Source organism: Crotalus tigris, unplaced genomic scaffold (genome assembly GCF_016545835.1).
Source record: "Crotalus tigris isolate CLP2741 ecotype Arizona unplaced genomic scaffold, ASM1654583v1 scf7180000019553.37968852642:3898890, whole genome shotgun sequence".
Lineage (NCBI taxonomy): Eukaryota > Metazoa > Chordata > Lepidosauria > Squamata > Viperidae > Crotalus > Crotalus tigris.
This window is the reverse complement of record NW_024097591.1, coordinates 1,417,638-1,438,530: the sequence shown is the minus strand read 5'-3', so window position 1 is coordinate 1,438,530 and position 20,893 is coordinate 1,417,638. Positions and strand designations below refer to the sequence as shown.

Genomic DNA, 20,893 nt, shown 5'->3' with positions numbered 1-20,893 from the left:
CAGGACCGACCGCCGTAAGCATGAAAATTATTTTAAGGCGCCTGGATTCCCAGCTTAGGTAGCGAAGGCTTCCGATGCGACATACCGCAAGTCCTCACTTTGCAACGGTTCATTTAGTGACCGTAACGGCACTGGGAAAAAAAGGGACTTGGGACCGTTTTCCCCCACTGAACGACCGTTGCAACCCCACATGATCCAAAGTCAAGATGCCTGGCAACTGACTCGTATTTACGACGGTCGCAGCGTCCCGTGTGTGTGTGTGTGTGATGTGATCCCCTTTTGCGGCTTTCTGATCAGCAATGGGGAAGCCAGATCCGCTTAACGACCGGGTTACTAACTTAACACCACAAGGATCCACTTTAACCACAGTGGCGGAGAAAAGTCACAAAAGTAGGAGCAAAGCTCAGTCTCACTTAGTGACTGAAAACCTGAGCTCTTGGGCAGTCGTAAAGCCGAGGACTACCTGCAAGAAGAACGAGAATAACCCTCCTTCTCTACATTTGCAAATCGCCAGCCATTTTGGGGGGGCTAGGAAGGCCAGCTCTGCTCCCCCAAAACGGGACATTAAAGATAATCCAGAGCAGAGGGAAAATAAAAAATAAAAAGAAATGAGGATTTGAAAATGATGGTTGGAGAAAACACCATTTCCTAAACCCAACAAAAAGACACATCAGGATTTCTTTTGTGTTCCCTTGCCAAGCGACGTGTTCCCCCCCCCATTGGTTTTTTTTTTTTTTTTTTTTGCAAAATGTTCTTTTCAAATGCCAGCGGAGGTTGCCACCTAGCTCAGGAAAAATGGAATTATTTTTCCTTCTTATCTACAGGCTCTTCCCTCCAGCGCTGAGCAGGTGCCGGGAGAAACCTTAAAATTTCTATTTTCCGTGAAAATAGGAGGTACCCCAAGAATTGGGGAATGGAGAGGGGGCTTTTTTGGAATTAACAGCCGGGAAGAAAAGGTTTTAAAATGCCAAAATACTGTAAAGCCTCAAACCTTCAATTTAACCTGTTGTTTTTCTTTCTTCGCAACGGATCTTTGCTCTCTGCTGCAAACTAGCAACGGATGCCGAGAAGAATAATCTCCTCCTCCTCCTCATTTTGGACTGCAGCTCCCATCATCCTGGCCCAGAGGACGGGGATGTGGAGAGCTGGATTCCTCAAACTGTTCCAGGGTGACAGGATCGGGACTGGCGCTTTTGTTGCTAAGCCACGTGGTCAGCGTTCAACGAATTGCAGTTTCACCTTTCACGGGGGTCCTTAAGCGAATCGCATGGCCATTAAGCCCCAGGTGGCTTCCTTCCGCTCATTTCGCTCCTGGGGGGGGTTGTAAATGGCGATCCACGCGACGGTCGTAAATTCACGCCGGGGGTGTGTGGACGGTTCAAAACTTTGACTGTGTTGATGCTGCAACGGACATATGTTGGAGGACCGATTGCAAGTCGCTTTTTTTTCCAGCTTCAAACGGCCATTAAGCGGAACGGCCGTTAAGCCGAGGACAGCCTCACTTTAACTCGCCTTTTGAAACGTTGACTTTTATTTAATGACCATTTGAAGTCACGACACCAGTGGGAAAACGTGACTTATGGTCCTTTTTCGCACTTAGGACCGTTGCAGCATCATGGGATCAAAAATCCGGACCCTTGGCAACTGACTCGTATTTATGACGGTTGTCGCAGTGTCCCGGAGTCACGTGATCCCCCTTTGCGACCTTCGGAAAAGCAGGAGCCCGATTCGCTTAACAGCCATAAGTTACTAACTTATCAAGTGAGCGATTCGCTTAAGGACTGCGGAAGGAAGATTGCAAAACGGGACAAAACAAATGGCTCCATTGCGGTCGTACGTCGAGGACTACCTGTACTCAGATCCCTTCCTGGTGATCAACCCTGGGAAAACAGGAATCCTGTTTTGGGAATGCTGGGAAAAATCCAGCCGCTTGCAGAGGAAACGTCTTCAAAATAAAATACATACAGGACACACCTTCGCCAGTTTTGTTCTGCCCACTGCAGAGTTTTATAAACTTTTATCACACGTGCAAGAAAACCAAAAAAATCCGTCAAGGGAACGACGGTAGAAAATCAAACAGAGATTCCTCTCCTCACCCCACAGGCGAGTCCAACCCAAACTCTTCACACTTCAAATTTTATTTTATTTTATTTTTTTCATCTCTGCCTTTGCATCTTTTTTCACTTCTCGGCAATGAAGAACCATACTGGATTAGTTCTAGATCGGTGCTTCTCAGTCTCAGCCCCTCGGAAAATAGGTGGACTTCAACTCCCAGAATTCCTCAGCCAGCATGGAATGCTGGGACTTGAAGCCCACCCATCTTCACGGTGGAGAAACACCATTTCTACACCCACAATCCTGGCGAGAAGACCACCAGTGGAGACAGCAAAAACAGAAAATCCATATTTTTGTGCTAGAAAGGCTCAAAATTCATCCAACTCAAGTAAATCCTGAACTGCCTCTATAAGTAAGACCGCCGAATCTACCCCATTTTTTAAAAAAAAAAACACAACAAAAAGGGGACTTCAATTTTGGAGTTGTGGACAAGCGTCAACTGGGACAGCGGGACAGCTTCCGCTGCTCCTGGTTGAGAAGAGTCACGAGTGCGAATGACCCGCTGCCTTTAGCGTCATTCTTCAAGGGGATGGATCCCCCGCTTGTCCTCCGTGGAGCCCCATGCTTGAATTTTTGGGGAGGGGGGCCCAGGAAGAGAACTAGGGGAGCGGCGAAATTAGGGGTGAACTGAAACAGAAAAAGGAGGAAGTGCACCCCAAAGTCTCCTCCGTTTAATGCACCAACTGGGCCGTCAACCAGTACAAAACCAAAGGCTGAAAGACAGCGGCGCCTAGCGTGACATACATCTGCGCCCGTCCGGTGGTCCGGCTCAGTCCATCTTGTACCACCGAAGTGAGGATCTTCATCCGTAAGGAACGCACCTGGGTGGGCAGAGACGGGCATCAGAAGCATGTTTAGATGGGCACCTTGTTTGTCAACTAAATCTCTCAGCGCCTAGCTGGCTTGAGGGTGGAGTTCCTATGTCCATCATGCACCAAAGGGAGGGGATATGAAATCTACCTTGGCTTGAGTTTAACTTTGCTTTTATAATTTTTAAATAGCTCAAGGTGACGGACTTACCTAATCTTCCTTCCTTCTTTCTTCCCCCCCCTTCCTTCCTCCTCCTTGCTCCCCTGCACCACAACCCTTTGAGGTGGGTTGGGCTGAGAGAGGGAGGGACTGGCCCCCAAAGTCACCAAATCATTCGTACCACCCTGAACACAGTCGGACTCACCATGAAATACATAAGAGAACAGGACGCCCATGCCAGAGTAATGTAGTAGCCATTCAGCCCAAAAATTAAGCCCCCGACCAGACTGAGGATCATTCTGGAGAGGAGAAATAAAGAATTGTGTGTGTTTTGTGTGTGCACTTAACACATCCTTCCAAACTGGGCAAACTTTACACCCAAGAGCAAAGAACGAGCCGTTCTCCCAATGCTGAATCACAGCAAAGGATCTTCATTTAACAGACGTCTGATGCAACGGACAAATCCTTCTGAAATAACGGACAGCTCCACTGTATCCATAACACTCTTAAGCGGTGCTTAAATTTAATTTTGAATTGAACAAAGTTAATTTCTGTTCTATTCACATCCTCCTCAATACTCAAGACATGCTGTTGAGGTTCTTCGCAGTTTGCCAACAGCTTCTTTGGGATTTAACAGACTTTCTCTCCCAATTTGTTAAGTCAGGAATTTGCCGCTACTCACCCAGCCTCAAATTGGTTGGACAGCTATAGGAAACAGCGTCGAATTCAAGGAGCTTGTGTCAGTGGGGGCTTCTGGGAAACAGACTCTAATCCGCGAAGCAGAGAGGTCCTTCCTAACTCACCCAACATATTTGTAGCCGCAATAAGCCAGAAGATCAAACGTGCCCAGATCACTTTGGACCGTGGCAAGGTAGAGACCCAGGAGAAGGGCGAGAACTTCGATCACCATCCACACGAAGGCCGTGCTGGCGCACATCCCGAGGACCTCCGGGGAAAACCTGGGCGGGTGGAAAAAGTGACGCCCGAATGATTCACGGTCTGGCTTCCAACAGGCCAGCAGGTGTCCACAAGAGACAACTCACAACCATCCCAGCCTGACAAGTCAAGTCAATGGGGGAAGCCACATCCCCAACACTCATCTGATCAAAATTCGGACGCTTGGGCCCCTGGTTCACACTTATGACGGTTGCAGGGTGGCCAAAACACAGGTCGTAAAATGGGATGAAAACCCATTTAAACTCATGTAAATCGAGGTCCACTTACAATCTGCTCCTTGCCGAATTCTACATTATGCCCGGCCTCAAATCTTCCACCCACAACCCAAACTCACTTCCTAACCTCCCCCGCTTTTGGTAAGATGCAAAACTGGGAAGCAATAAAAGAATTTTTCCGTACCTTTTCTGTATCCCCAGGGCCATCCCTGCCAGCAAAATATACGTAATGAAGGCCATACCTGTGGAGGAGAAAATATTATTTAAAAAAAAAAGCCTCCAGATTTTGGAGTTGGAAAGCGTTTTTGTTTTCAATAGCAGAACTACAATATTGTGATTTTATTTTTTTTAAAGAGCAAGGTCCAACAGGAATGTATTCTACCAGATGGATTTCTCCAGCCCTTCCGTAATTAAAAGTACAAAATCAAAGTCCGTGGTTAGATAATGTCTTGCGATTACCTCTTTGTCCCATAAAATGACAAGAGTCTAGGTTTTTTTTTTTTAAAAAAAATAAAATAAAATTGCTCCTAGCAAACCTAAACTAGCAATTCTACCTTTGGCTGGTTGAACATCACTTATCTGATCGATTTAATCGGATTATTAAACTAACTGCTTTTATGCATGTCTGTTTGAGATGGTTCGGGCTACCCAACTCAAAACACGTGCAGAGTTTATCCTTTAAAAAAAAAAAAACAATAACTCAAAAATGTCAAAAAAGCAAAACTCACACATTTGGATATACAATATATAAATCTAAGAATCGTAAAAGCCTAATAAGTACGTGGTCCTTGATTCGGTGGTTTAATAACTGCTCAGAGTTATGACAGCCTCAGAATAAAAAAATATAAAATAAAACGACTCACTAGGAATATAGAGATCGGGAGCGTTGACATCTTGGCGGGGAGTGAGAGGAACATCACGATGGTACCGAACTTCCCAATTCTACAAAAAAAACCCCACCAATTTATGCGTTTGCCTATCATCAATCCACAGCTTCCATCCCCTTCCAAAATAACTAAAAAAAAAAAAAAAAATCTTTATTTTTTCACTAAATTTAAAAAGTGTCTAGTTCAGTGGTTCTCAACCTTTTTAATGCCGCGACCCCCCAACCGGTTGTAAGTCGAGGACTACTCAACCGGTCGTAAGTCGAGGACTACTCAACAGGTGCAGCACCGTTTGCAGACTGGGACTTTTGGCGGGCTCAGCAGGGCAGAGACAGCCTGGACAATTCCTATTGGCTTTGGAAAGCCAGTAGAATTAGACTCTATTCAAGAGAGTCTATTCTATTGGCTTTCAAAAGCCAATAGAATAAAAGAGAGTAAGCACAGCTAAGGAAAAGGGGGAAAAAATGGCAGAATGCGTTGTTTGGCAACCGCCGTGAAATGGTCGTTCGACCCCCAAATGGGGTCCCAACCCACAGGTTGAGAACCACTGGTCTAGTTCAATTTTTCAGCTGCAGAGAGAGCCTCAAAAGTCTTCCCTAAAAGGAATCTTTCTTCTGATATTCGATTTAGCCTCCCAACGCGTTCCCCAATGTGTTTTCTATTTCCAGTGGCAATGAGTTCCACAGGCTAACCGAGCTAAGTGAAGAAATACGTCTTGGCTGCTGGAATCTGACAAGACCCGAACTCTGCAATGAAGGCAGATCCCTTTTAATTCCTAACATGCCTGCTATATGCACACATCCCCCGACTTATAATCACTCATTTAGCAACCTTTCCAAATTATTACGCTGGAAAAAGTAGCTTCTAACCAGTCTTCACCCTTATGACCGTTGCAGGGTATCAGTCATGGGATCCAAATTCCGTTGCTTGGCAACCGGCATATATTTATGATGGTTACAGCATCCCAGGGTCATGTGAGTGCCCTCTGCAACTTTCCCACCAGCTTCCAACAAGCTATAGGGAAAGCTGGATTCGCTTAATGACCACACAATTCACTTAAGAACTGCAGTGATTTTTTTTTTCCACCACCATGCCAATAAAAATCAGGCTCATGACTCGCTTAAGGACCACCTTGTTTTCTTTACCTGGTGCATGTAAGGGAAGGCTAATACGCCTAATTTTTTCATCACGTACGTCGTGTCCACCGCAAAGAAGTACTTAAGCTTGTTGATAGAAACAAATCTGTGAATCTGCAAGAAAAAAAGAGAGATTTATTCCATGTACAAGGCCGGCCGTCTCACCGGGGGATCAAGTCATCCCCCTAAGAGTTTGGGGTTTGATTTGTATAGTGTCCGGTTGAAAAGAGGCTTCAAGATTATTTGCGAAGGGGCATTTCATTGACAAGATGGTTTGATGGTTGATGGCTGCTAGCTTCAATTTTATAGAACCGGCGATCAAATAAATTTGCTATTTGTATTCGACCCACAGTGTGACTTATTTTCTTGCAAAAAACTAAAATGCAGATCTGGAAAAGGGGCAGATCAGAAAAGGCCCTTAAGAATTTTATATATGTATATATATAAATGGTTCTTTCTTAAGCATTTTTTTAAACAGGTGTTTTTGTAAACATTATCTGGGGCTTGGCCTCGAAAGCAAAGTTATACACATAAACAATGAAACTTATATAGATTTCATTTTTATGTGCATAACTTTGCTTTCGGGATGAAGTCCCAGACAATGTTTACAAAAACTACCTGTTTTTTAAAAAAAACAGTGAAGAGTGCACCTCATTTTATTTTAAAAAGTCAACAGCCCTGTTTTTCACACATGAGTGCGCAGGGCCAGAAAATACAAAATAAATGGTATGATTATCTTTACAATGGACTAGAATGCAATGCAATGGAATATAACAAAATCTGTAGGATTAAAACTAAATGTTTAGGTTAATTAGTTTAAATGACATTTAGTTTTAATCCTCTTTTAGTTCACGTGCTTTTAAACGTGCTGAATCATTTTTTATGCCTATTTTACTTGCTCAGTGTTGAATGTTATAGGTCTGTAGTTTGTAGGTGCTTCTGACACCAATAAAACTAAATGACTTTTAGTTTTAATCCTATATATTATGTTACGTTGCACTGCATTGCATTTGAATCAGAATATCTATCTGTCTGTCTGTCTGTCTATCTATCTATCAATCTATCATCTATCTATATCTATATCTATATCTATCTATCTATATATATTTTTTTAAAAAGAGGATTCTCAATTTTTTTCCTTTACCTCTTTATGGACAATGTCTTTACCCTGGGAAGCAATGGAGGTGCCGTAAGCCACGGCGACGTTAGCAACTGGGTCAGCAAAAATCTGGTTGAAACTCATGTCGATCCCTGGCGTGGGGTAGCCCGCCTGGGGTGGACCGTAGCCTGAGCTGGTGTCATCAAAGAGCTGGGGGGCGTCCGTAGATTGTGGCACAGGGGGGATCCTGGCCCTGTGTTTGGAGCCTGCGAGGGGGAAAAAAATTAGGGAGAAGGAGGAGAAGAGGGGAACCCCACAGCCAGCAGCCCTCAATTAATAGGATACAATCCAGAATTCGCACTCAGCACAGGACTGAACACGCCTACGTGTGCTTTACTAAATCTGCCCTCCCGTTTTAAAGTTTATTCATCCTTCAATTGATCACCCTCTCCGAAGGGACACCTGGGGTGGCTTCCAAGGGAGGAGAAACCAGACTTTAATATTTATTTATATCCTAAATAATTCACATCATAAATAATATTTAATTTAGATGTGCATTTGATTTACTCCGCTTCTAAGCCCGCCAAGCAACCCCCAGCAACATAGAAAATAGCTAGTTTGGCACCCCCCCAGAACGGGATCTCGGGATCGACCCCCCCCTCCAAGCTCTGCCTTGCCCCAAAATGTGGGGGTGCAAAGTCAAAAATTGGGGTGAATTGCCCAACTAGCTCTAGTGGGTGCTGGGGTGATTTGATTCAAGCCCGGGGTTAAATCAAAAATGCACCCCGGAAGGGCCCCGACCGGCCAGCCGGATGTAGGGATCCCGGAGGATCTGGTGGATCCGGAGCCAAGCTAGGGATCCACTGGGATCCAGTGGGCCTCTCCAAAAGCAACAGGCGGGGAAGGGGGGAGCTGTTAATGGTGGATCCCCTCCCGGGCTAAGATCCCCCCCAAAAAAGCCCTCCCCGATTCTCCCCCCCATTGGATCCACCCGGCCTGTCCCCCTCCTCTTCCCTCCCCCCTCCTACCTACCTGGCCCCCCATAACCAGGGGGATAAGCCATGGCGCCCCTCGATCCACTCCGCCCCGCGCGGAAACGGATCGACGGTCGTTAATTAAATTAAACCAAAAAAAAATTAATTAATTGAAAAAAATAGAAGCCGAGCAGCAAAGTTGCGAAGAGATCGCCAAAAAAAAAAAAAAGAGGAAAAGAGCGAGGTTCTAAGCCACGTCCTCAAAGGCGCCGGCGCGGCCCAGGCGGCCGCTCCCATTGGCTGCCGCTTGTATCCTTTCGCAGGCGCCGCGCGCCGATTGGCGGAGAATGTATCCATTTCGCCCGGCGGAGGTTCCAAAGGGGCGGGGTTTGCTCACTCGGCATTTCCGAAGCCCTTCCGCGCACGCGCAGGAGGGAAGATGCGGGGGGGGGGAGAAAGGCGTTCCCGGGAGTTTGGGCGGCAACCGAGGTTTGGGGTGCCAGGCGGCGGCAGGGGATGATGGGAGTTGGGGTCTAGCCGAGCTGGCGACTGGTAGGAAGAAGTGGCGAGATGCAAAGGCGGCTTTTTGTTGTTGCTGTTGTTGTTGTTGAGGAAATTGCCTGTGGTTTTTTTTTTTTTTCCTTACAGAGGTTCCTTCTGATTGGCTGGGTCTGGGAAAGATGGCCGATCCCGAGCGGTGCTGGGAGTTGTAGTTCAATAAGACATCTAGTGGCCCACAGTTCCCTAAGCCTTATTTGTAAGACCAGCTAGCCCCAAACTTGGAAACTTGTAAGACTCGTGAACTTCAACTCCCATATATACATATAGATATACACAGGGCTTTTTTTTTTTCTCATTGAACGCCCAAAACGGAGTTCTGGCATCTTTTTTGGATGGAACCTTGTAGAGTAGGCAAGGCGGGTTGTATGACACGTGTGAGTTCTGGCACTTCTTTTTTTTTTTTACAAAAAACCCACTTGATTATAACCTATACCATTTAATAACAACAACAACAATAATAATAATAGTAAAGTTGGAAGGGACCTTAGAGGTCATCTAGTCCAACCCCCTGCTCAGGCAGAAAACCTTATACCATTTCAGACAAAATGGCTGTCCAGCCTCTTCTCCCGTGATGAAGCACCCACGATTTCTGGAGGCAGGCTGTTCCGCTGGTTAATTGTCCTCCCTGTCATTAAGTTTCTCCTTAATTCCAGGTTGCTTCTCTCTTTGGTCAGTTTCCAACTGTTGTTTCTTTTCCTGTCCTCTAGTGCTTTGGAGAATAGTTTGACCCCCTCCTCTTCTTTGGGGCAGCCCCTCAGATTCTAGAAGACTCCTATCATGTCTCCCCTATTTCTTCTTTTCTTTAGACTAGTCAAACCCAAGTCCTGCAGCCGTTCTTCGTCTGTTTTGGCCTCCAGGACTTGGGTCATCTTAGTTGCTCTTCTCTGAATTTTTTCCAAACTCTCAACATCTTTTTTTGTGATGTGACCATATGTATATGTGTATGTAAATAATAATGATGATGATGATGATGATGATAAATCCAGTCTGAACATCTGGCTGACTGTGTGATGATCCATAATAATAATAATAATGTTGGAAGAGACCTTGGAGGTCATCTAGACCAACCCCCTGTTCAGGCAGGAAGCCCTATACCATTTCAGACAAATGGCTGTCCAGTCTCTTCTTAAAAACTTCCAGTGTTGGAGCAATTCACCGTTTCTGGAGGCAGGTTGTTCCACTGGTTAATTTGTATATGTTCAAAATTTTGTGGTTGACAGTGTTAAAGGGAGACTAGTATAGCTATTTCAAGCTCTATTTCAGACTGATTTATCAGACCGGGTGCTTCATCCAACGTATAGATATATACATATATCTATAGAGTGCTTTTTTTGTTAAAAAAAAGTGCCAGAACTCACACATAATACAACTCACCTTGCCTACCCTACAAGGTTCTATCCAAAAAAGGTGCCCGAATTCCATTCTGGGCGTTCTATGACAAAAAAAAAGCCCTGGTTCATTCTACCTGTGGTTTGGCTAGATCTGTGTCAGAACCTAATTAGCAGGGCCAAGCTTTATCTGGCTATGGGGCTATTACAGATCTGGCAGAGGTGATGTTATCTGCTGATGGCGACCTCTGAAGATGACATAAAAGGCTTTGGAATGGGAGAATTTCAGGGACCCTCCCATTCCAGAGACCCTGACCAAACTTAATCTGGTGGTAGCCCAATATAAACCAGGTTTATTCAGGGCAGCCGCATCTGTCCCTCGCTGCAAGCTTTGAAGCAATCTTGACTTCGGGGTTATTAGAACTAACATCCTTATGGGGGGTGGGTGGGGAGGGCAGAAAGGCGAGTCTCTTTAACCCGGGTTTGCATTCCCCACGTGCAGTCGCATCTGTCCCTCGCTGCAAGCCTTGAAGCAATCTTGACTTCGGGGTTATGAGAACTAACATCCTTATGGGGGGTGGGGAGGGCAGAAAGGCGAGTCTCTTTGACCCGGGTTTGCATTCCGACGTGCAGAGGCGCCGCTTTCGTGCTCAGGGGGAAGAGGAGGGAGGGACACGTGGGGAAGCAGCCTGCCGAGTCATCAGGGCCGAAAAACAAGCGGGCGAAGGAGGCAGGCAGGCGGGCGGGCGGGCGGGGGAGACGAGCGGTGCAGCTTAGCGGGACAAAGCAAGGGAGACGAAGCTCTGGGCGGCGGACCCTCGGGGGGCAACCGGGCCCGGGCTTTGTGCGCGGGCTGCTTTCCAGCCCCGCCGCGGAGGGCGGAGCCTCGGCCGCCGCCAAAGTGCCCGGGCGTCCGGGCAGGTGGGCGCCAGGCAGGGCGCGCCGGCGACTCTGCCTCCCATGCTCCGCTGCGGGGACTGCGGGGCCGGCCAGCCCCTCGCCCGAGCCTAAGATGCGGCCGGGCCGCCTGCTCGGCGGCGCCACGCGTGAACTATGCCTGGCGTCGGGGGAGAAGACGGAGCGCAGCAGCCGGGCGCCGGGGAGCTGCCCACGCTCACCCCGGCTGGGGGACCCCCTCGGGAAGAGGTAAGTCCAAGCTGCGGGGCGGTGGGGGTAGGGGAGGATGGGGAGACAGTCAAAGAAAGGGAAGAAAGAGCAGGAGAAAGGAAAGGAAGATGGGGAAAGAGAAAGGAAAGGAAGATGGGAAAGGAAAGAAAGAACAGAAAGAAGGAAGGGAAGGGAAGAAGGAAGGGAAGGGAAAGAAGAAAAGGCTGCCAGGAAGAAAGGAAGGAAGAAAGGAAGGAAAGAAAGAGAGGAGGAATTTAAAAAGCCCGAACCGCTTTTACGCTGCGCCCTGGGCGCACCGCTTGGAGACGAGTCCCCCTTTCCAAGCGGCGCCTCCAAAATCCGGGGTTAGCGGGGGCTTTCGGGCTTTGAAACCCGGGGTTCGGGCCTCTGCTTTTCGGTCCTTCGCCAGGCCCCCCCTTTTTTTTCTTTTCCCAAAACGGGGGAGGCGGGGCGTGAACATGGGAGAAGCGCAGGAGCGATTTTGCTGCAGGGAACACGTGTCCCTTTGTGCATTATTCATAGCTCTACGGGGGGTTAAAAATAAACCTGGGTTTCTGCGCTGGGGGGGGGTCGAAGACGAGGGGGGGGAAAGGTGGCTTCTTGGGCCCCCTTGCATCCTCGCCGCCTCCTCCCTCCCTCCCCAACCAGGACTTTCAACGCTTTGGAGCATTCGGAGCGTTTTGCAAGAAGGCGCCCGCCGTGCGTAAAACGAGGCGCCCCGGTTTTCTCGGGATTCCCAGAGCAGAGGAAGGAAAGAGAGAGGGGAGCTGCAGGGAAGCGGCGCGTTTTGCGACCAGCTGGTGTGTGTTTGTGTGTGTGTGAGAGAGAGAGAGAGTGGGGGGGGGGAGGCACGCCGTGAAGTTCTGCATTGCACCACAGTCCGCCCGGCCGCGTCCTTCGCCTCTCCGCTTGGATGCTACTTGCGGCGAGCGACACCGCTCGGTGTCAATGGAGGAACAAAGCCAGCAGGACCTGGGAAGGGGGCGAAGGGGTTTGGGTGGGTGGGGGTAAAGGGGGGGGGTTGGAAATCATTCCGACGCTGATTGGGACTCGCCCCCCCTCTCTTCTCCACGTCTAGCATTTTTTTTTATTTTTTTAAAAAAGCTGCATTTTCCTGCAGGAAAAAAACAAAGGATAATTTTATCCCTCCCCCGAAAAAGCCTTAGGAATAAGGGGAGTCTCTCCCTCCCCCTTCTTTTGCACGCCTTTCTGCAGCCTGCCTGGCTGGGGATGAAGGGGATGTAATTCAGCCCTTCTTGGGGGGGCGGGACGCCAGGTTGGGGATAGAAAAAGCCTCTGGGACAAAGGCTGAGCCGTCCTTCCTCACTTTTGAAGAATTAAGATTGGGGAAGTATTTTTTTTGGAGGGGGGGGAGTTGGCACCCAAGAAGCTGGGAGTTGCCACGGTTGAGAAGCACACATAAACACACCTACGCACACAAATTTTGATAGACAAATGCCAGCAAGATGCGTTTAATGAATAAAGCATCTTTGGTCATGTTGCGTGCGTTCTTCCTGGAGTGCATCAAAGCAAAGGGAAGAGGGTGTGAGATTGACACCCCCCCATGCTTTTAAAAAAAATTAAAAACTCATCCTCTTTTCCCCCCCCCCCCCAACCATCTTAAAAGCCATTTGCTGTTGGCAGCCTCCCCAAAATTCCAGTTGCCTAACCCCTTTGCAGTTCTCAGGGAGACATAAAAGGCAGGGGATGATGGAAGAGGTCCGTGGAAAAGTGATGGAATTCCCAGCTGACCCCTCTTCCCCCCCCCATCCCGCCCCAGAGGGCTGATCCACCTTGAAGTTGTCCCGGCTTAGTTTATTTTATTATTTATTATTGATCCATTTCTAGAGCCATCCAACTCAGCTGTAAGCAACCCTATGTGGCTAACCATTCTAAAATTCTAAAGCCATTTAAAAAAAAACAGTAAAAGCATCCTCAAACAAAGAATTAAATAGAATTTAAAAAAAAAGAATTAAATAGTCGGAATTCCCTTGGACTCTCTCTCCCCTCTTTCTCTCTTTCTGTCTGTGTTTCTTGTCTCTCTTTCTCTTTTTCTGTCTCTCTGACTTTCTTTCTCTCTGTCTTTCTTTCTTTCTCTCAGCTAGAGGTGAGACAACTTCCAGGAACAGTTCAATAACAGCGTATCCCTAACCGTTTCATCCAACTTGGCTTATGGCTAGATACGTTCAATGGCTGGGGGTCACAACAAAATGGAACCTCCCCTATACAGGAGCAATCTATCCTAGTGTAAGGAAGCCAACCAGAGAACTGTAGGCTTCCTGGTTATGCATTTTGGCTTTTGGGGGGGAAACACACTCGGCTTTATTTTGTCTGGCTTCGACATCCTGTTTATATCCCTGAAAGTGGCCGTGTTAGCATCTGGCCTCAACGCCCCCAATGTGAACGGCGTGATGTGTGTCTGAAAACACAATTGCAGGGTGTCTGGCACGTCAACCCCAAGCTGGTTGTTAAGTCACCCACCCCACCCCCCTGCCTGCTGTGATCCTGGAACGCGGAAAGGCCGAAGACATTGGCACCCTTTCAAGGGTTCAACTTTGGCGTGCTGGTTTTTTTTTCGTCCTCTGGGTTAGAAACACAGGGGCAGCTGTGAAATGGAATGAGGGGTCTCAGATCTTTGTGGAAAGGGGCAGCTCTGTAACCCGTTCTTCTTCTCTTCCCTCCTTGCCTGTCTCTCCCTCGACCCTCAGCAACGTCCTCTGAAGCAGTCTCTCAGCAGCTCGCTGTGCCGCGAGTCCCACTGGAAATGCTTAGTGCTCACCCTCCTGATGTTCGGCTGCTTCGGCGTCATGGCCTGGTGCCGCCTCTCGACGGTGACCCGCCTGAACTACGACAGCTCCTACCGAGGGGCCTCGCTGGTGTACCACGACAGCCCGTGCTCCAACGGATACATCTACATCCCGCTGGCCTTCTTGAGCATGTTGTACGTGGTGTATCTGGTGGAGTGCTGGCACCGGTTCGCCAAGGGACAGAGTCAGTATCGGGTGGACACGGCGAGCGTCTACGACAAGGTGCAGCGCATGCAGCAGGCCACGCCCTGCATCTGGTGGAAAGCCGTCAGCTACCACTACATCCGTCGTACGAGGCAAGTCACGCGTTATCGCAACGGGGACGCTTATACGACCACCCAGGTTTACCACGAGCGGGTCAACACCCACGTCTCGGAGACGGAGTTTGACTACTCGGGCCACGGGGTGAAGGACGTCTCTAAGGAGCTGCTGGGCCTCTCGGATTACCCCGTGACCAAACTCCGCTTTACGAAATGCTTCAGCTTCGCCACGGGCGAGGCAGAAGCCGCCTACCTGACGCAGAGGGCCCGGTTCTTCGGCGAGAACGAGGGCTTGGACGACTACATGGAGGCCCGCGAAGGGATGCACCTCAAAAACGTGGACTTTAAGGAGCACATGTTGGTCTTCCCGGATCCGGGGCGCCCACCTTGGTACACGCGCCGGAGTGTCTTCTGGCTGGCCTCTTTCCTCCTGCTGTCCTGGCCGCTGAGAGTTTTGTCTGAATACCGTACGGCGAACGTACATTATCACGTGGAGAAACTCTTTGGGGCAGACGACGGGCCCAGCCCGCTGGATGCCGCGGGGAGCTACGGGCGGCGCATCTCGCGTGTCAACACAGTGGACATGACCGAACTGGAATGGCACATCCGTTCCAACCAGCAGCTGGTGCCCAGCTACTCCGAGGCCGTGTTGATGGACACCACGACGGTGGCGGGCGCAGCGTACCTCCGCAGCTGCCAAAGTTGCCGCCGGACTGTCAGCAGCAACTCCCTGCCCTCGCGGGGCACCCGAGCCCTCTACGCCCGCCTGCCGTTCAGCTGCAGCCGCTTCTCGCTGAGCGGCGCCCGGCGGTGCGGTGGGATCCTGCGCAGCCTCAGCGGGAGCCATGTGGGAAGCAACACCGAGACGGAGCCGTTGGAAAGCCCCCCGTGCTACCAGGATGCGTTGTACTTTCCTGTGCTGATTGTGCACGGAGGCGAGGGCTGCGAGCGCAACGGGCACCGGCCGGGGTTAGCAGGCAGAGGGCAAGGGACCCCCCTGTGAACTGGTAGGGGGGGAGGGATGGTGGAAACTAAGTTCCCTGGGAGAAAGGCAGTACAAGACGTCTCTGGCTTGTTTCCCTGAGCCAAGATCGAACCCATTAACCCAACTGCAAGGCTCTTTGGCCGACATTACAGCCTTCTAAGGTAGCTTCTTTGGGGAGAGAGGAGCCCATTTAGCCAATATGGTTCAGGTATGGGGTTTCTTTTGCCCAACTCTTTGGTAGAGGAAGGAAGGATTAGAGGGAAGGTAGGAAAAAAGCAAAAAAAAGGGAAGAAAATAAAGGAAGGAAAAAAGGGAGGGAGAAGGAAGGGAGAAATGGAGGGAAGAAAAAGGAACAGAGGGAAGGAAGGAAGGAACAGAGCAGGAAGGGAAAACATCCCAAACTTTCAGAAAAATGTGAATTTTCAAAGCAGTGTTCTAAAAACAAGAGTTTTCAAGTCAGTATTCTTATTCAGAATTCTTTTGCTGAGCTCTTCACTAGGGAAGGAAGGAAGGAAGGAAGGAAAGAAAGAAAGAAAGAGAAAGAAAGAAAGAAAAAGAAAGAAAGAAGGAAGGAAGGAAGGAAAGAAGGAAATAAATCCCGGAAAATGTGAGACAGTTTCCCACAAGTGCTCAGGAACATAAACAAAACAAAAAAAGAACAGAAACGGCATTTAACCGGGGGAGGAAAGATCAGAGGCTCAGCCCAATGGACCACAGAACAACCAAATTGGAAGGGACCTTGGAGGTCTTCTAGTCCAACCCACAGCTTCTCCATTGTTCCTTTAGTCCCGCTCACCCTGGGGCAGCAGTCACCTCAAGGAAACGTGTACTCAGAAAGTTGGATCCCGTGCCAGGCGCTTGCACTAAGGAGGGATCGAAGCCATCCCACTTGGGCTTGTAAGACACACGAGGAGGGGAGACCACACAGCAAAGCTCGAATTGGAGAGATGACATTTTTAATCCCCAACGCTGGCAGAAAACCCCCCCCCCCCAAATTTTTTCACCCTAGCCAGCCTCACTTCCCTCCCCAGTAATGTGGGTTCTTAGAGAAAGAAGCGTATGGGTAGCTATCGGGTGCCAACATGAATCGATTGAACCTCCCTGCCTAGGAGCAGTCTACCTTGAACCCTAGGGCCATGCGAGGGGGGCAGGGTGAGGTTTATATTGCCGGCCTCCTCCAAGCTTTCTCTTTACAATTCCTAATATTGAGATTGGTTTTTTCCAAATTAAGTTCTGCACTGGCAAAGCGGGGCCAGCTTTGTTTGAGGCTGCTTTAAATATCCCCAAAATAATAATAATGAATGAATGAAGAATTTTCATACCGGATCCATGAACTGAAAAAGGAGCTGACATTTGAATGAACGAGCATTGCAAAAACATGGATGCCTAAATGTCCGTCCGAGCAGGGAAGGGAGCAAGGAGGGTGGATGAGGAACACAGAGTAGAATAGAGTACAGTCCTCCTTTAGCGACCAAAACCGGGACCAGCAATTCAGTCTTTAAGCCAAGCGGCAACTTAAGTTGAAATTGTTTTACTCATTATTTATTACATTTATAGGCTGTCTGTCACGCTATCCAGAGTCTGTCTGTCAATCTCAATCAGGCTTCCCCATTGACTTCGCTCGTCAGACGGTCGCAAAAGGGGATCACGTGACCCCTGGACGCTGCAACAGTCATAAATAAGAGTCAGATGCCAAGCATCTGAATGTAACTCACATGACCGATGCTGCAACGGCCGTAAGGGTGAAAAACGGTCATAAGTCACTTTTTTCAGTGCCGTCGTAACCTTGAACGGTCACTAAGCAAGTCCACTAAGTCCTCTAGGGACTCTCAGTTCTCGAAATAAGGGCTAAGCAGGGTTTCATCCTAATCTCGTGTGCCGAACCCCAAGAATGGAAGAGGAGACAACAAAGTGACATGCACAACCCTGTCGGCGAGCGACCGAATCGCTACATTCACAGAACGGTCCAGTTTTCCTTTTAGGGTCTTAAGTGTGGAATAGGACTCCCATCTTTTCAGACACTGTCACATCTCCTGCGTGAAGCCAGCAAAAGGGATTGATTGGCACCCAAAGGTGTCGTGTGTAAATTGGTTCGGAAGCACATCGGGCCCCGCCGACAGAAAGACTGGTGATCTGGGTAATCCCAGGATCCCTTCTTCCGTTCAGAACTGCTGGCAGATCCCCCCACGAGTTGCCTCCGAAGGGAGGAGGCGATTTCGTCCCGCTTTCGCTCTGGAAAAAAAACAAAAAAGAAGCAGAATTTGCTCTGGATTTTTCAGCTAATCTGTTTTTTTTCAGTCTTGACAATTTCCCATCTTGGGAGAAGTTGATATCAACTGCCCTTCCGAGGCTTTGGGGGAGGGGAGGTCTGCTTGCTGATGGCGTGGAGGGGGGGGGTGTCCTGCACCGTCCCACATTGGTGTAACCTTGGTGCAAAATACTACAAGTAGTCCTCAACTTATGACACAATTGAGCCGAACATTTATGTGGCTAAGAGAGAAATTTGTCTGGAATGGATTAAGGTTTCCTGCCTGAGCAAGGGGCTGGACTAGAAGACCTCCAAGGTCCCTTCCGACTCTTATTATTATTAAATTTGTTTTGCCCTGCTTTCAACTTTCCTTGCCACGTTTCCTAAGCGAATCGCTGCAGTTCTTAAATCAGGAACCCGGTTGTTAAGTGAGTCAGAAGGTCGCAAAAGTGGATTACATGACCTCTCGGGACGCTACAGCCATCATCAATGTGAGCCAGTTGCCAAATGTCCGAATGTAAATCAACCTGACCCATGGGGGATGCTACAAGGGTGAAAAAACGGGTCCTCGGTTACTTTTTTCAGTGCCGGTCACTAAACGAACAGTTGTAAGTTGAGGACTACTTGGATTTGATTTCCTTTGTGCGGCTTGAAAGGGACGAGAGGGATGTTCTGCTAAACAAGAAAAGAAGGAAAGATAACTTCAGTTTCCTCCTTTTGCAAATGTTTTGGGTGCCATTTCGTGGAGACGGTCTCTCGGTGACCAAACCGCAGGACAAACAAAAAAACAAAAAAAACGAAGTGGGGATGATGAGCGCCGTAGCCCACCCACCATTGTCGAAATAAAAGGATTTCAAATCCCTGACTTGGCTGGTTACTTGGTGTGCCTTTGCGTGGGTTGAAGAATAGAATAGAATAGAAATTGAACAGAAATTGAATAGAAATTGAATTAGAAGTAGAATAGAATATAGAGTAGAATAGAATAGAATAAAGAAAGAATAGAACAGAATGGGAATAGAATAGAATAGAAATTGAATTAGAAGTAGAATAGAATATAGAATAGAATAGAAATTGAATTAGAAGAATAGAATAGAATATAGAGTAGAATAAAATAAAATAGAACAGAATGGGAATAGAATAGAAATTGAATTAGAAGTAGAATAGAATAGAAATTGAATTAGAAGAATAGAATAGAAATTGAATTAGAAGTAGAATAGAATAGAATAAAGAAAATAGAATAGAACAGAATGGGAATAGAATAGAATAGAATGGAAATTGAATTAGAAGTAGAATAGAATATAGAATAGAATAGAAATTGAATTAGAAGAATAGAATATAGAGTAGAATAGAATAGAATAAAGAGAAAATAGAATAGAATAGAATAGAATAACCAAGTTGGAAGGGACCTAGGTCATCTAGCCCAGCCCCCCACCTAAGCAGGAGACCCTACACCAATGAACCAGACTTTTTTATTTTTCCACAATAGTGATCTCAGGCATTTTGTGGGCCAGGTGTCTGTCTGAAATTAATAATAATAATAGCCTGTCTACTCTACAAGGTGAGCCTGGGTGGCTTATATTATAAAGCAAATGGTGCTTTTATCGGTAATCCCAATATCGCCCAGCAAATACTTACGGTTCAAATTGGGATTTAATGAACAGAAGTCACTTGTCTGACTTCTTTCCAGGGGGCTGGACTGGAAGACCTCCGAGGTCTCTTTCAGCTCTATTCTATTCTGAAATTATTAGTCCGGTCAGTTTTGCACCAAATTTTAATTGGAGGGCAGTTCTCCAAATCTGGCAAGAGGAGAGGGAGACTTGGGCTTCCCCCCCCCCAGTTCTAATTGTGGATAGAAGGGTGTGCAAGGAGACAGCGTGCCAAAAAAAAAAAGTGCAAAGAATATGGCTTTTAAACAATGCACGATGCTCAATCCCTTAATTATTCATAATGGAAGAAAGAAAAAAATCAGCGTTTGCTCTGTAATTGATTCTCACCGTAGCCGGAGGACGAACAGATGGGTCCAGTTATTTGGAAATAAGTCATTTTCCCTCAAATGGTAGTGGCTACCGGGGAGCTGATGCTGTGATCCTCTGTGGCCTCTGAGCATCCTCCCCCCCCCCGGGGGTTCCCATGGCGATGGTTGCAAAGCAACCAGGAGGCAGTGGGGACCAAGCTTGGTGTCTTAGCATCCTCCTTTCAGGAAAGTCCAATTCCTGGCCATTTCAAGTCCTCTGAAACCATGGCTGAACTTGTCTCCAGGATGCTTTATAATTTTCTGGGGTCTCCCATCCAAAAATCGGCCCGGCCTGGCCCTGCTTAACTTTTTTTTTTTCCCCTTTCAACATCAGCCGCGATGATGCTATAAATCCAGGCTGAAATGAATACGGAGGAACGTGAATTTCACAATTTTTTTTTAAAAAAAAAGTCTCCGCTCCCAGGGGGCTTCTTGCGTTACTCCTGCAGAATAGTAAGTGGAGGTGAGTAATGAAGACACACCAAGGGTCCACCTCACAAAGGGGATGGGATTGGTCTCTTCTGGGAAAAAAAATGCAGATGATATCCTTATGCTAAAAGCTTTAGCAAGAGGATTAGCGTGCTGAGATAATCTCTTGGGGATAATACAGAAGGTGAGAGGAGATCAGAATGGAAATTGAAATGAAGCTTGGTTTCTAAATTTTCTCATCCGCTGAGCTGCTGCTGTATATTGGATAGCAAGAGGGGCAATGTCTAAATTTGAGTATGTATCTATATTCCTTCCTTCCTTCCCCTTTTCTGTCATCTGTCTATACCTTTTTCTTCCTTCTTTCCTTCCGTTCTCCCTTATCTACCTACCTATCAACTGCTGTCTGTCTTTCTCTGTCTGCCTATCATCTGTCTCCTTCCTTCCTTCCCCCTCTTTCATCTGTCCATATCTTCTTTCCTTTTTCCTTCCTTATCTACCTACCTACCTACCAACTCCTGTCTGTCTATCATCTGTCTTCTTCCTTCCTTCCTTTCCTTCCTTCTGTCATCTGTCTATATCTTTTTCTTCTTTCCTTCTTCCTTATCTACCTATCAATTCCTGTCTGTCTATCATCTGTCTCCTTCCTTCCTTCCTTCCTTCCTTCCTTCCTTCCTTCCTTCCTTCCTTCCTTCCTTCCTTCCTTCCTTGTCATCTGTCTATATATTTTTCTTCTTCTTTATCTACCTATCAATTCCTGTCTATCATCTGTCTCCTTCCTTCCTCC

At 47.7% G+C, this 20,893-nt stretch overlaps 2 protein-coding genes and 1 long non-coding RNA gene across 3 annotated transcripts; 1 reads left to right on the top strand and 2 right to left on the bottom strand.

The window, feature by feature from the left end:
- Positions 1-1,978: 1,978 nt before the first annotated feature.
- YIF1A (Yip1 interacting factor homolog A, membrane trafficking protein) lies at positions 1,979-8,612 on the bottom strand. Its single transcript, XM_039363347.1, has 8 exons — positions 8,408-8,612; positions 7,421-7,641; positions 6,286-6,390; positions 5,120-5,198; positions 4,441-4,498; positions 3,888-4,043; positions 3,290-3,383; positions 1,979-2,936 (listed from the first exon to the last, which is right to left on the bottom strand). Exons 1-8 carry the CDS (start codon positions 8,436-8,438, stop codon positions 2,787-2,789), a joined length of 894 nt encoding a protein of 297 aa, XP_039219281.1. The 5' UTR covers positions 8,439-8,612; the 3' UTR covers positions 1,979-2,786.
- A 2,413-nt stretch (positions 8,613-11,025) lies between these two features.
- TMEM151A (transmembrane protein 151A) lies at positions 11,026-18,528 on the top strand. Its single transcript, XM_039363521.1, has 2 exons — positions 11,026-11,384; positions 14,075-18,528. Exons 1-2 carry the CDS (start codon positions 11,292-11,294, stop codon positions 15,434-15,436), a joined length of 1,455 nt encoding a protein of 484 aa, XP_039219455.1. The 5' UTR covers positions 11,026-11,291; the 3' UTR covers positions 15,437-18,528.
- On the bottom strand, positions 17,246-20,380 carry LOC120317171. Its single transcript, XR_005559147.1, has 2 exons — positions 19,661-20,380; positions 17,246-17,650 (listed from the first exon to the last, which is right to left on the bottom strand). It is a non-coding gene; the product is annotated as an uncharacterized LOC120317171 (long non-coding RNA).
- Between the last annotated feature and the right edge of the window lie 513 nt (positions 20,381-20,893).

Bases quoted from the DNA above. Each gene is read 5' to 3' on its own strand.
- TMEM151A (XM_039363521.1), top strand. From the start codon at position 11,292: ATGCCTGGCGTCGGGGGAGAAGACGGAGCGCAGCAGCCGGGCGCCGGG. The intron at 11,385-14,074 runs GTAAGTCCAAGC...CTCGACCCTCAG, and splicing joins GGGGACCCCCTCGGGAAGAG to CAACGTCCTCTGAAGCAGTC.
- YIF1A (XM_039363347.1), bottom strand. From the start codon at position 8,438: ATGGCTTATCCCCCTGGTTATGGGGGGCCAG. The intron at 7,642-8,407 runs GTAGGTAGGAGG...TCCCCCTCGCAG, and splicing joins CCCTGGTTATGGGGGGCCAG to GCTCCAAACACAGGGCCAGG. The intron at 6,391-7,420 runs GTAAAGGAAAAA...TTTTTCTTGCAG, and splicing joins AAGACATTGTCCATAAAGAG to ATTCACAGATTTGTTTCTAT.